The sequence below is a fragment of the Sebastes fasciatus genome, chromosome 21 (assembly GCF_043250625.1).
Source record: "Sebastes fasciatus isolate fSebFas1 chromosome 21, fSebFas1.pri, whole genome shotgun sequence".
NCBI lineage: Eukaryota > Metazoa > Chordata > Actinopteri > Perciformes > Sebastidae > Sebastes > Sebastes fasciatus.
The window spans coordinates 1,158,344-1,173,885 of record NC_133815.1 but is presented as its reverse complement, the minus strand read 5'-3'; the positions used below and the strand labels follow the sequence as shown (position 1 = coordinate 1,173,885).

The 15,542-nt window shown below is 46.0% G+C and overlaps 1 protein-coding gene across 1 annotated transcript; it reads left to right on the top strand.

Moving 5' to 3' along the window:
* Positions 1-681: 681 nt before the first annotated feature.
* On the top strand, positions 682-13,880 carry LOC141759851 (regulator of MON1-CCZ1 complex-like). Its single transcript, XM_074622314.1, has 12 exons — positions 682-926; positions 1,250-1,326; positions 2,851-2,935; positions 3,761-3,817; positions 3,984-4,070; positions 4,257-4,397; positions 5,842-5,945; positions 9,053-9,142; positions 10,475-10,580; positions 12,988-13,096; positions 13,237-13,281; positions 13,657-13,880. Exons 1-12 carry the CDS (start codon positions 825-827, stop codon positions 13,863-13,865), a joined length of 1,212 nt encoding a protein of 403 aa, XP_074478415.1. The 5' UTR covers positions 682-824; the 3' UTR covers positions 13,866-13,880.
* The last annotated feature ends 1,662 nt before the right edge of the window (positions 13,881-15,542 follow it).

Sequence of the window (15,542 nt, the reverse complement as noted above, 5' to 3'; positions counted from 1 at the left end):
GCCAGGGTTATCACAGACTACCTCCACAATGTGGGAGTAGAGAGAATGGAACGGCCTGCCAAGAGTCCACACCTCAACCCAATTCAACACTTGTAGGATCAGCTTGGGCGTGCTGTACGTGTTAGAGTGACCAACACAACCACGCTGGCTGACCTGCAACCAATCCTGGTTGAGGAATGGAACGCCATCCCACAGCAACGTGTGACCAGGTTGGTGACCAGCATGAGGAGGAGGTGCCAGGCTGTTGTGGCTGTGTATGGATCTTCCACCTCTACTGAGGCTCCTGACGGTGTATTAAATGAATAAAGTGTATAATAGCCAATATGTCTTGTTTGTTCCTTGTTACTGATAGAGAGTTCAATCATCCAATCCACCAAACAACTCAAAACAAGAGTCAACACCAACAGGAGAATACACTGTTTACCATTGACGGAGCATTTTGGCAATATTTTCTTGGGCGCTCCCCACATCATCAGCTGTGCTGCTCATCCCACAAATGCATGATCCTTACAAGTGTGACATCATTGTGAAGGTAAATAAACAGGCTTTCCAACGATGTCAAATACAATGACCATTAGCATTGGACCAACAGAGAAATAATCCACCAAACACAAGTTTCCAAACTTTGTTTTTCCAGTATATATATATATATATTTATTCTCCGCTTTTATTTTGAAGACCCAAACAAACCGTCAACCGGAAGTTTGAGAAGTTGGTTCTGCTCTCTGAGTCTCTCTGAGTCTGTCTGAGTCTGTCTGGACTGTAACGACATTAAAACATTAAAACAGTAATAATAATACTGACATCATCACTACAGTGAGAGGATGAGTGAGGATCATTTCTACCTGGAGCTGTGTGAGAACCCGGTGCAGTTTGAACACGCCTCCAGCGTCAACAACGTCTTCTTCGACGAGGCCAACAAACAGGTGAGACAGATGAGCTAAGCTAAGCTAAGCTAAGCTAGGCTAAGCTAAGCTAGGCTAAAGCTACGCTAAGCTAAGCTAAACTAAGCTAAGCTAAGCTAGGCTAAGCTAGGCTAGGCTAGGCTAGGCTAAAGCTAAAGCTAAGTGACAGTTTGTCAGAGTAAAGTATTAATTAACATCATTCGCATCTTGTTTGTTATATCATATTCTTGGGTAGTATAGAGTCATATTGAATATTGTATCGGTGCTTTAAACAGGGTAACGGTGTAGAGTGATCATGTGACTGTGATCATGTGACTGTGATCATGTGACTCTCCTGGCTGCAGGTGTTTGCGGTGCGTTCAGGTGGAGCCACGGGGGTGGTGGTCAAAGGCCCCGACGACAAGAGCAGTGTTGCCTTCAGGTACGTCAGGCTGTGAAGGATCTAGGGCTGGGACGATTCACCTACAGTATCTCCCCATTCGACACCATCACGATACTCTGGGTGCCGATTTGAGATGTATTGGGATTTCTAAGTTTTAAAGGGACTGTTTGTAACTTTCTGGAATGTCTTGTTACAGCGACACCTGTGGCCGTTAAGTCAACGAAAGTCAGCGTCCTGTTGCTTGTGCTCGCTCTACATGAGTACAGTGAGGAGACACACGTCAGCTAAAAGCACAATATCACTCTATATTTCAGCTGCTTGGCAGTAATGTTAGCTGACCAGACCAAGGTCTCTCCATGAATCAATGCTGATCCTAGTGTTGGCTTTTCCTGCTTCAGCCTCCGGGGCTGAAGCAGGAAAAGAAACGTTATCGTCTCTGACTGCAACCGGAGTGAACAGGGAAGACACCGGCACCCAGTCGGAGACGATAACGTTTCTCTCTGCGGAGCCCCGTCACTTCACAAGACACGGGAAACATCTGTTGGTCTGGAGGAGCTGCAGCAGTTATTTCTGCACAAACGTCCACTGAACATTCACTAGATATTCTGAGCAGCATGCACGTGAGAGGTGGAGAGAGAGAGAGAGAAGGAGCGCGGTGTGTGAGTGAAGGCAGGCAGAGGAGCAGAGGAGCAGAGACTCCGGTCCTGGAGACCAAAGCTACGGTCTCCCCCGCGTCCTCCGACCGCGGCCAACACTGTTTAACAGCTTCACTAGATACAACCAAGAGGTTTTGGTGCTTCACTGGAGTTTGTGTTGGAGTCTGAGTCTGAACAGCGTAGACACACGCGAGCGTGCATATGCGAGCGCGCATGGGACACCGACCCGGTAGACTTATACCTGTAAAAAGTTACAAACAATTCCTTTAAGATTACAATTTATTGTGATTTTTGTTAACTTTTTTAACACTAGACCCTGGGAGAGAACATAAATGTCAGTATCTGGTGCTCTACAGTCGTAGCGTCGGCCCATTTGACAACGGAGATGAGAGCGACGGCCGGCTCGACCGCAACATTACCGCGATATACGATAACGTTTCCTGTCCGTGACAGAGTTAGCGTGCAGCTTTAGCTCTGCTCTGTGTAGCTCTGCTTTTCCTGTCAATGTGTGAAACCCAAAGTGTTTCCATCCTTTACTGGATGTGTAGTGTTTACCACGCTGGATTTAACATGTGAGGGTGCAGGTCGTATCCATGACGACCCTCCAACGCTTTATACTCTCTGAGGTTTGTTTTGGTTGACGGATACGGAACGGATATGACGTCACGTTACTCAGACTACCACAATAAAAGCGGTAACTTCCTTCTACCTCCACATAGACTCAGATGAAGCAGATATATCGACTCTGGCATTAAAAAGTCTATTTCAAAATCATAAAAAAGAAAATCGCAATACAAAGGTGAATGAACTTTTTAAGGCCAATTTTCAATCTGCATCCGAGGTGTGAAATGTGATAACAATAATCACATTTATTGATCGTGTAATGTGTGTGTTCCCCCCCCCACAGAATGGACGATAAAGGAGAAGTGAAGTGCATCAAGTTCTCCATTGGAAATAAGATCTTGGCGGTTCAGAGGACTACGAAATCTGTGGTGAGTTCGGCGTAGCAGACACGTCACTGAGGGCCCTCTCTCACACCCGGTGTAAAGCGGCGCGCAGCGCCCACGTTGTGTCAGCAGCAAATGTACTTGCGCCAATCTGTGCTTTGTTGATGCTTTGCTTTTGAGGCAGCAGAAAGCGACTGACCAACAAAAACCTGGTCTACGGTCTGGTGCAGTTTCTTCCTGCTTATTTAAAGGGGCGTTATTCAGATAAAGATTCGCCGTTTGTCGCCTAATTTTTCAGCATGATGCGCTCAGTTCTCAGCCAAAAGAGATGGTGAAAACGATCTGTTGAGGGCTGGCAGCTTAACCTGCAGCGGTTCAACAGGTTATCGGTGCTCAGATGCAGTCAGATGGAGTTGTTGACGGGACAGCGGATCTGGAGACAGCGGATCGGGAGACAGCGGATCGGGAGACAGCAGATCTGGAGACAGCGGATCGGGAGACAGCGGATCGGGAGACAGCGGATCGGGAGACAGCAGATCTGGAGACAGCGGATCGGGAGACAGCGGATCGGGAGACAGCGAATCGGGAGACAGCAGATCTGCTCGCTCACTTTCAATCTGTTCTCGAGCAGATCCGTTTCCTCAGCAGAAAACCGCTCGCTTCTCCAGTTTACCGAACCCACCTTTTAAAAAGCAGTGCGCCCGTTGCACCTGGCTTTTAAAGGGAACGGGAGAAGACACTCTGATCGGTTTGATTCCTGTTACGCCCAAAACACACCCGTGATTAATGAAGAGACCCCAACACTGCCTGGTTTAATCTTGAGCTGTCATCTGGGGAGAATCTAAACTATTGATTTTCTGTTGTCTGCAGGATTTCATCAACTTCATACCCGACTATCCTCACACAGAGTTCACCCAGGAATGCAAGGTATGCTACATTATCTCCTGTCGCTTTATTTTGAAAGGTTGATGTTTGATTTTCATTTTCAGATAATAACAGCTGATACAGAATATGAAGAGCAGCTCTCCGCTCCGCTGCTAGAATGGCTTTAAATACAATACATAAACCGTATTTGTGTTGTTTTGCCGTGCAGACGAAGAACGCCAGTGTTTTGGGTTTCTGTTGGACCAACTGGAATGAGATCGTCTTCATCACCGACCAGGGAATAGAGTTCTACCAGGTAACGGATATTTACTCTGAAACAATGACAAGTAGGACTTGTGATTTGTAGGTTGTAGCAGCTCAGTTTTAAAGCTAGAGTAAAGAAACTGGTATCATATGAAACTTCAGAACCTGATGGATCCATCGGTATCCGTTGAGATCTCAACGGTTTTTGATATCTCTGGTGTTTGGTGTCTCCTCTCAGGTGTTTCCAGACAAACGCAGCCTGAAGCTGCTGAAGAGTCAGAGCATTAACGTGAACTGGTACCAGTACTGTCCAGAGACCGCCGTCATCCTGCTGTCCACCACCGTGCAGGGAAACATCCTGCAGCCCTTCGCCTTCAGGGTGAGCACACACTCATTAGCTCATCTTATTTCATTGCATATCGCTAAGTGTATGTTTTTGACGGTGGGATTTAATATTGTACACACGCTAGGGGTGGGCGGTACGCCGGTTTCATCGTCGGTGTCACGTTCGGCCACGACATGGATTTTGCAATACCGTTTATTGGTTTTAACGCCACTAATTTCTTTAATACAACCTGTGATCTGTAGGTCGTAGCGGCTCAGTTTTAAAGCTAGAGGGAAGATCCTGGTATCATATGAAACTAGAAAACCTGATGAATCCATCGGTACCAACCATGTCAGACTAGCTCGTAGTGAAGGAGGATAAATAACGCTCCAAACTTGCGCTAAATTTTGGCGAGAAAAAACTGGCATGTCCATTTTCAAAGGGGTCCCTTGACCTCTGACCTCCAGATCAGTGAATGTAAATGGGTTCTATGGGTACCCACGAGTCTCCCCTTTACAGACATGCCCACTTTATGATAATCACATGCAGTTTGGGGCAAGTCATAGTCAAGTCAGCACACTGACACACTGACAGCTGTTGTTGCCTGTTGGGCTGCAGTTTAACATGTTATGATTGGAGCATATTGTTTTATGCTAAATGCAGTACCTGTGAGGGTTTCTGGATCAATATCTGTCATTGTTTTGTGTTCACTGATTTACAATAATAAATATATACATACATTTGCATAAAGCAGCATATTAGTCCACTCCCATGTTGATAAGAGGATTAAATACTTGACTAATCTCCTTTAAGGTTCATTTTGAACAGATAAAAAAACGTGTGATTAAATATTTGAATTGATTGACAGCCCTTGTTCTGAAGTTTTTTATTGTCGTCTTCCTGAGATTGGGCGCCGCTGGCCCATGTCTATGACGTCATACACCGGGAGAGTGAACTGGAATAACGTTTAACATTTCTTTACTATTAAAAGTGCTGAAAAATACGTCCATATGACGTTTGTTGTCCTTAAATACAAGGTGCACATTCTTAACTTTACCTTGCAAATCCCCCGTGAATGACAACTTGCCGAGTACCTATCCATGTAGTTTGATTGTAGGAATATAAATCGATGTAGTAGATGAATCGTTACACCCCTAATGTATTCGCCTGTTTGTGTAAGCGTAGATATATTTATATTATGGCTGTCAAAGTTAACGCAAATTCATTTTAACGCCACTCATTTCTTCAACGTATTAACACAATCCATCTTTCGGAGGTTGTAGCGGGCTCAGTTTTATTTAGCGTTCTACCCGACGAGGTAGCTTGACATGGATTCATCAGGTTTTCTAGTATCTCATGATATCAGCATCTTCCCTCTACCTTGAAAACGGCGCCCGCTTCAACCTCTGAAAGACAGAATAGCTCTGTCGGAGTTTTAAGGAGATAAGAAGCCAATAAATCAGCTCGTTGTTATTTGTTGTTTTGTTTGTTTTTCCAGAACGGGACCATGTCCAAGATGTCCAAGTTTGAGATCGAGCTGCCAGTCGTCCCCAAACCTGCCAAACTCAGCCTGTCGGAGAGGGACATCGCCATGGCAACCATGTAAGTTGTTTTCACGGTGACTGATGGTGGGCAGCCGCGGGGAGGAGTCGTCGTCCCTCAGGTGCGACATCTAGGGCTGTCCTCGACCCAAAGAAGTTCTGGGTCGACACTTTGTCGACTAATCGATGATTTAAAGGTCACCTATTATGCAAAATGCACTTTTCCATGTCTTTTAAACATCAATATCTGTCCCCAGTGTGTCTACAGGCCACCATAGTATCATAAAAGACCATCCTCTCTCTTTTTCTCCTCCTCCGTTTGTCCGGAAATGGGTGCAGAAAAAAAAATCGCTTTTTTTCCTTCTCTTCTGACGTCATTAGAGAAATGCAAGCCATGTAAGGGTTTCCTGGTCGAACCAGAGAGAACCTTCAGTAGCTGACCCCGCCCCACAGCGCGTCACTGTCTCTCCTCCTCAACCTAACTTGAGCAAAGTCTGCAAGAACCAGCAGAACAGGCTTCATGTACTCCCATCATCTAAATATAACATGTTCTTTCACAAAGGCTTTATGTAATTACACTGTTTAAACAGATGATATTTATATATTATATATATTTGATGTCATGCATGTAGCAGAGTACAGGTAGTAAATAGTGACTTGTAAGCAACACAACACATTTCTGTTTCACAGTCAAACTTTATTTGAGTTGACAGATGACAATATTAATTATTCACAGCATTTGTAATCATCTCACCTGTTAGTTAGTTATGTGACATGGCACAGGAGAAAGTCTTCAGCTCTGGTAAACTATGGTAAGCTAAGCTCCGGTGGTCTGTAGTCATGGTAACACAGAGACAGCTCCTACTGTAAATAATATACCATTACTCTGATCTTCCATACATTTATCTTTTAGCAGAAATAATGAACTGACTACTGTTTCACATCTTCTATTTTCCACCCTGATGGTCGCTGTGTTTACACACGTGTCATAGCGGTAGCATGTAGCTAACCCGTTAGCATGTAGCTACATGCTAACGGGTTAGCTCTGTATCTCCCATCTGCTCACAGCTGTCTGCTCTCCTCTGGGATGATTCTGTCGGTCATTTCTCACAGATGGATCTGTAAAGACAGACGTAAAACAGAGTGTATGTTTACGGTTTACAGAGTTGATGCATGAGGTAAACACTGAGTTAACTAACAGAGCTATAAATAGTATTATTTACCTGAGAGAAACCGTCAGGAAAACCTGGAATCTGGACCGCAGATGTTCATCATGTGTCGCCGATTTCTGATCAGATTCCTCCGGTAACGTGCGCTGGGTGAAGTTTCTGGTTTATAAACTTTAAAGTGGTTTATAAGCTCTATTCTAGCTGCCTCTCCCTCCACTCGTCTCTCCAGAGCTTCTCCGGGAGGGAGGGGGAGGGTGACGCTGTTGTTGTTGAGGAAGTTTGATTGACAGAAAACGCTGACCAATCAGAGCAGAGTGGGAGGAGACAGGCTGTGAATCAGTGGTTTTCAGACAGAGGCTGAATTAGGCTCTGAGGCAGGCAGACTCAGGCTGCAGTATGAGAAGAATAAAGGGTTTTTTGAACATTGCAGCATGTAAACATGTTCTAGTGCAACATTAAAATACATCTATGAACCTGGAAATGAGCATAATATGTGACCTTTAATGGACAGATCTGCAAAAACAGAGTTTCTCCGCAAAGAATCACACAAACGCACCACTTTAAATCGTGTTGTCTAGAGACGTGCTCAGAAGTCTCTGGGAAATAAATAACAGCATAAAAAAACAACTAAAGAAATCTCAGTCGACTGAGACCAAAGTCTTCATAAGTCTGAAAAAAGTCAGGAAAAAGACGAAATATGTCAAAAAAATATCTGAAAAAAGTCCGATATATGTCTGAATAAAAGGCAGAGACATGTCTGCAAAATATCCGGAAAAAGTGCGAAATAGTTAGCAGGAAACGTTATGGTGTCGCGGTAACGTGGCGGTGGAGCCGGCCGTCGCTCTCGTCTCCGTGGTCAAACGGGCCGACGCTACGACTGTAGAGCACCCAGATACTGATGTTTCTGTTCTCTGCATTGAAACGGCCCCGATGGAGCTGACCATGGATGGATAAAGAGAACGGAGCTGACGGGAGAGCTAGAGACCACCTTGGAGAAGTTAGAGGAAGTAGTAACTACGTCTGGTTTTCAAAATAAGGTGTTAACAAAGGGAACTGTATATACAAAATACATATATGGAAATCAGATTGATGGATTATATTCACCAGAAGTATAAAACATTACATGTCCCTTATAAATTAAAAAGAAAATACCACTAATCTGTGAGGGGAATGTCTTTATTCTTTGATTTGACTGATATATTTGACTTCAGGACGTCTCTGACTACATTCATGCTGGAAATCAAACATTTTTATTGGATTCATTTAGAGATTTTTCAAAATAAAAGCCCCTAGAAGTGTATGATTCAGCTTGTTTCCTTCATGGTCTGATGGTAATAAATCGAGGTACATATCTAATCGGCACCCCGGTATGGTGATGGTATTGAACCAGGAGATACTGTAGGTGAATCGTCCCGGCCTTCGCCTTAATTATGTGCCACTAATCAGTTTATAAGAGAAGCTACGGATACACTTCTAAACTGTTTAGATCTCGTCACCATGTTGAGAGCCGCGCAGAGACAATACACACCTTTTGATTTATGCTTTGTAGAAGTCTAGATTTGATTAGGTTCTCCGTGTCTGTTTCATGTATTTCTACATTTCCTTGTTGTTTCTAGATGTTTCTATTTCAACATCCCAGACTTCTATTGATGATGAAGCTTATTAGCTTTTCTCCTGTTCTCTTCCTGGTCATCTTTTCTGTGTTGCTCTTTTGATGTCTCTCTTTCTTTAATATTAATCATCACCAAATAAGTAAACTAAATATTGAAGTTTTTGTTTAATCTCTCTCTCTCTCTCCAACCTCTCTTTCTCTCTCTCTCTCTCTCTCTCTCTCTCTCCAACCTCTCTCTCTCTCTCTCTCTCTCTCTCTCTCTCTCTCTCCCTCTCGCTCTCTCTCTCTCTCTCTCTCTCTCTCCAACCTCTCTCTCTCCCTCTCCCCCCCCCCCTCTCTCTCTCTCCCTCTCTCTCTCTCTCTGTCTCTCTGTCTCTCTCTCTCTAGTTACGGTCAGCTGTTTGTGATGTACCTGAAGCATCACTCAAGAACAGCCAACAGTCCCAGTGCAGAGGTGGTTCTGTATCACTTACCGAGGTACACACAGATGTATTTATTTTTAATTTAACAGTGGTTAGATGAGTCTGCATTAAAGCAGTATAGTCATAATAATTATAATAATAATAATATAAATGATATCATGCGGTTACTGTGAGTTAGTTTAATAACTGAATGTTTCAGGGGAAATCTTTTAAATATGACACGTCCTGCTCTTGTTTAAATTAGGGATGCACCGATAACACTTTTTATCAGACCGAGTACAAGTACTTACATTTGGGTACTCGCCGATACTGAGTACCGATACCGAGTACCGATACGAGTACCGATACCGAGTACCGATACGAGTACTTCTCTGTGTCTAAAGACCCTCGTTAACAGCCAGCTGGAGGGTGTGAGCGACACACGGCAGGCTGGGGAGTCTCGCATACGAGGCGGTGCACCTGACCGGCTCTAGGTCGGCTTGGAAAGACTCGGGGCGGATGTGGCTCGCGGCCGCATCTTTACGGCGCTCCTCGCCGCAGCGTGGATAAAGGGCTCGCTACGCCCTCTCTCCCCACCGGGGAGGAACGGGACACCCTGCTCCCGGTGCGACAGTCGACCGGGGCGGACTGTCCTCAGTGCGCCCCGACTGCATCGTGCCGCCAGATCGGGGCTCTGCCAACGTAAAAGGCGCCAGGGGTCTGCGGCGATGTCTGCAACCCACCCGACCCGTCTTGAAACACGGACCAAGGAGTCTAACGCACGCGCGAGTCAGAGGGTTCAAGCAAAACCCCGCGGTGCAATGAAAGTGAGGGCCGGCGCGCGCCGCTTGAGGTGGGATCACCGGCCCCGCGGGGTCGGGCACTCCACCGGCATGCACCGTCGAGGAGGTGGAGCGTGACGACCCGAAAGATGGTGACGAGAGGTTAACATCACGCCGCCGTAAAGTGATATCTGAGCCGCTTTGTACATGAGCACAGTATCAGACCCGAGACCCGATACTGGTATCGGTATCGGTGCATCCCTAGTTAAAACGAATCTGTGTTAACGTGTTATTATCTTTACTCTAGTAACCTACGTCACTGCTTTCTGCTGACGGGCCCGTCCTTTAGTATACATTATATAATAGACTTGCACTACTAATTTAAAACTCTAACTCTGTATATGACCGTATGAGAATATTCAGAAATGTTAAAATGAGTTAGTTTGCTGGTCACGTATCTGTTTCCTTTCACAGTGACATTAAATCTCCCTCATCCATTCAAACCTAACAACAGCAGGACTTTAAACTCGTTTCAACCTTTGAGATGTGATCGTATCTCTCTCTCTCTCTCTCGCTCTCTCTCTCTGTGTGTGTGTGTGTGTGTGTGTGTGTGTGTGTGTGTTCAGGGAGGGTGCGTGTAAGAAGACTCACGTGTTGAAGCTGAACACGACGGGGAAGTTTGCTCTGAACATCGTGGACAACCTGGTGGTGGTTCATCACCAGAGCTCCCAGGTTTGATGTTATTAATATTCATGTTGTTCAATGTTAAAGTACATTTACTCAAGTACAAGGGGTGTGACGATTCACTCGGCTCACGATACGATACACTATATTGGGTTGACGATCTCGATACGATATTATAACAATCATTTTAACACAACTTGAATGATGAAAATATATGACTGAAAAAGTCGCCTTTTATTCAAAAGACACGAAACATCACACAACTTCTATACTACTCCACTAATGCCTGGCTGCAAATCAGCTGCAAATGCACTAACCACACCAGCACTAGGGATGTGACGGTGCACTAACCACACCAGCACTAGGGATGTGACGGTGCACTAACCACACCAGCACTAGGGATGTGACGGTGCACTAACCACACCAGCACTAGGGATGTGACGGTGCTCTAACCACACCAGCACTAGGGATGTGACGGTGCACTAACCACACCAGCACTAGGGATGTGACGGTGTTCTAACCACACCAGCACTAGGGATGTGACGGTGCACTAACCACACCAGCACTAGGGATGTGACGGTGTTCTAACCACACCAGCACTAGGGATGTGACGGTGTTCTAACCACACCAGCACTAGGGATGTGACGGTGTTCTAACCACACCACCACTAGGAATGTGACGGTGCACTAACCACACCAGCACTAGGGATGTGACGGTGCACTAACCACACCAGCACTAGGGATGTGACGGTGCACTAACCACACCATCACTAGGGATGTGACGGTGCACTAACCACACCAGCACTAGGGATGTGACGGTGCACTAACCACACCATCACTAGGGATGTGACGGTGCTCTAACCACACCATCACTAGGGATGTGACGGTGTTCTAACCACACCATCACTAGGGATGTGACGGTGTTCTAACCACACCATCACTAGGGATGTGACGGTGTTCTAACCACACCATCACTAGGGATGTGACGGTGTTCTAACCACACCATCACTAGGGATGTGACGGTGTTCTAACCACACCATCACTAGGGATGTGACGGTGCACTAACCACACCATCACTAGGGATGTGACGGTGTTCTAACCACACCAGCACTAGGGATGTGACGGTGCACTAACCACACCATCACTAGGGATGTGACGGTGTTCTAACCACACCAGCACTAGGGATGTGACGGTGCACTAACCACACCATCACTAGGGATGTGACGGTGTTCTAACCACACCAGCACTAGGGATGTGACGGTGCACTAACCACACCATCACTAGGGATGTGACGGTGTTCTAACCACACCAGCACTAGGAATGTGACGGTGCACTAACCACACCAGCACTAGGAATGTGACGGTGCACTAACCACACCATCACTAGGAATGTGACGGTGCACTAACCACACCATCACTAGGGATGTGACGGTGCACTAACCACACCATCACTAGGGATGTGACGTGTTCTAACCACACCATCACTAGGGATGTGACGGTGTTCTAACCACACCATCACTAGGGATGTGACGGTGCACTAACCACACCAGCACTAGGGATGTGACGATGTTCTAACCACACCAGCACTAGGGATGTGACGGTGTTCTAACCACACCATCACTAGGGATGTGACGGTGTTCTAACCACACCAGCACTAGGGATGTGACGGTGCACTAACCACACCATCACTAGGGATGTGACGTGTTCTAACCACACCAGCACTAGGGATGTGACGGTGCACTAACCACACCATCACTAGGGATGTGACGGTGTTCTAACCACACCAGCACTAGGGATGTGACGGTGCACTAACCACACCAGCACTAGGGATGTGACGTGTTCTAACCACACCATCACTAGGGATGTGACGGTGTTCTAACCACACCAGCACTAGGGATGTGACGGTGTTCTAACCACACCAGCACTAGGGATGTGACGGTGTTCTAACCACACCATCACTAGGGATGTGACGGTGTTCTAACCACACCATCACTAGGGATGTGACGGTGTTCTAACCACACCATCACTAGGGATGTGACGGTGCACTAACCACACCAGCACTAGGGATGTGACGATGTTCTAACCACACCAGCACTAGGGATGTGACGGTGTTCTAACCACACCATCACTAGGGATGTGACGGTGTTCTAACCACACCAGCACTAGGGATGTGACGGTGCACTAACCACACCATCACTAGGGATGTGACGTGTTCTAACCACACCAGCACTAGGGATGTGACGGTGCACTAACCACACCATCACTAGGGATGTGACGGTGTTCTAACCACACCAGCACTAGGGATGTGACGGTGCACTAACCACACCAGCACTAGGGATGTGGTGGTAGGATTTTTGAATGCACGTGCAGTGGAGTTTCTTTACTCCGTGGTATTAGGACTTTAACTTCAGTAAAGGGTCTGAATACTTAACGGTGTTTTATATCGTGTGCGTTCAGACGTCTCTGATCTTCGACATCAAGCTGAAGGAACCAGACAGTGCTGTCAACACACACCAACCTGTCCTACCTGCCCGGTCCATACACCCCTACAGGATACCACTGGCAGGTACACACACACACACACACACACACACACACACACACACACACACACAAACAAACAAACAAACAAACAAACAAACAAACAAACAAACACACACACAGTCAAGTTATATCTATAGTGTGTATGTCTCTGTCTCTCTGCAGGTCCAGCCGTCGTTCCCTCTCAGCCTCCAGTACCATGTCAGCTCTGTATCCTTTTAACTCTAACAAGTACATTTACTCAAGTACTTTACTTAAGTACAACTTTTGAGGTACTTGTACTTAACTTGAGTATTTCCATTGTATGCCTCCTTCTTCTTCTACTCCACTGCATTTATCTGGCAACTTTAGTTACTTTACAAATTTAAGATTTTTACGCACGAAACATGAAGATTTATAAAATGTGATGCGTTGATGATGACAGTTTATACAAGTAGAGCTGAGACTATTAAGTCCATTAAACAATTAGTCAACTGACAGATAATGAACGTAGTGTGGTTTTAGTACTTTAACCTTGTCCCATCCCAATATTTCCTCGCTGCTGTTTTACTGTTTTTAAACACTGATCTTTAACCGTCACTCCAGACTCTTCCTCCTGGAGCGTCTTCCAACCCGACATCATCATCAGCGCCAGTGAAGGTGTGAAAAACACACGCACACACACACACACACACACACACACACACACACTCAGCGGACTTTCATTTGCTCCTAAAGTAAAGTTTAAAAGCGGCATGTGCAGATTAATCTTGTGTGTAGTGACAGATTTATGGCAAAGCAGCAGAAGTGTGTAAAAGATAAGCCGTGATAAATGTGTATTTATTTAGTCGGCAGTGTGAGTGAAGACACATCTCATGAGGCCTGGCAGTAAGTTAACGCTTATTCACCTTATACAGTGCTACAGAAATGAGTTAGCATGTTGGCACTTCCTGTTCCCTCGTCTGGAAGTCTACGGGTGTTTAGTTAGATGTCTGAAATCAGGTCTGTGGTTTAACACCAGCTGAAGAGATTTTAACGTTTTGATCTACGGTATAAAATACGTCAATAGATATCCCACTGGTGAATTTTGAAGCGTTTACGTGTTTTAAAAAGGTGGTTGTTAACAAGCGGCTAAATGAGACGACTAAACGTCATCGCGCCGACTCGTCCTCCTTTACAGCCTCGTTGTGTTTCTACTCGCGCTCATGTGACCGTGGTGTAGTTCCTTTATATAACGTTTTACTTCTGGTGATTGCATTCACACTTCAAAAATCATAAAGTGGTGTTCCTGGTTGGCCTACAGAAATACATCATACCTGGAGCTCTCTATTCTTTGTCTGAACCGAGCCCCCAGGAAGAGCGCCGGTCGTCCAGAGCGCCGGTCGTCCATCCAGACTTTCGTAGTGGCTAAACGGTGGTACTACAACTTTCCGTGTTTGTCACCTGATGCATTCAAATCAAATCAAATCAATTTATTTTTGTATAGCGTCAAATCACAACAGAAGTTATCTCAAGACGCTTTATATGTAGAGCAGGTCTATGACCGTACACCATAGTTTTGAGACCCAACAGGATCCACCAAGCGCACTGTGGCCAGGAAAAACTCCCCGATTACTGGGAAGAAACCTGGAGCAGAACCGGGCGCAGGGCGGGCGGCCATCTGCCGAGACCGGCTGGGGGGATAGATAGATAGAGTGAGAGAGAGAGAGAGAGAGATAGAGAGAGAGAGATATAGAAGCATTGGGCCCAAAAAGACTTTTTCCCATAGACTTCAATTGGGAAAGAGACGTCTGTAACTCAGAGGATCATTTTTTTTGAGGTGAATCAACTCCCCAGTACGAACACTCTAACTCCTTATTTAAAGTTTTTTTTTTTTTTAAAGTTATTTTTTTTGGGGGCATTTTCCATTTTTTATGACAGGACAGTGGATAGAGTCTTGAAAGGGGGGAGAGAGAGAGTGGATGCGGAAAGGGCCACAGGCCGGATTCGAACCCGGGCCGCCGCGGTCAGGACCAAGCCTTAATACATGGACGCCCGCTCTACCAACTGAGCTAACCCAGGCGCCCTATTTAAAGTTTTTAAAGTTGTGAAACGCACTAACAGCTGAATCCAGAGTTATTTCACTTCCTCCGTTCATGTGAATGAGACCCAGACCGAGGCTGGAGCGCCAAGCCGTGACGACGGCGTGACGTTGGGACCCCGTGACCAAGTCACGTGACCGAGCGGACGCTACTGCGCATGTTCCACGAGCCCAAGATCCGGGTACTTTTCCAGGCGGAAGTGGAGCCATTTAGGCTTCATGAGCCGCTGAGACACTCTCATAGGAATGAACGAGACCCCGCCTCCAACGCTGTATCCAGTTCTCTTCATACATCCATGATCTGAACTAGGACGCTTCCGCATTGCGTCGTGTTGTGTTCTCACTTCCGTTTAGAGTTGAAGTGCCGACATTTAGCTTAGCGTCGCCCGTCGCCGGCGTTAAAACCTCCACG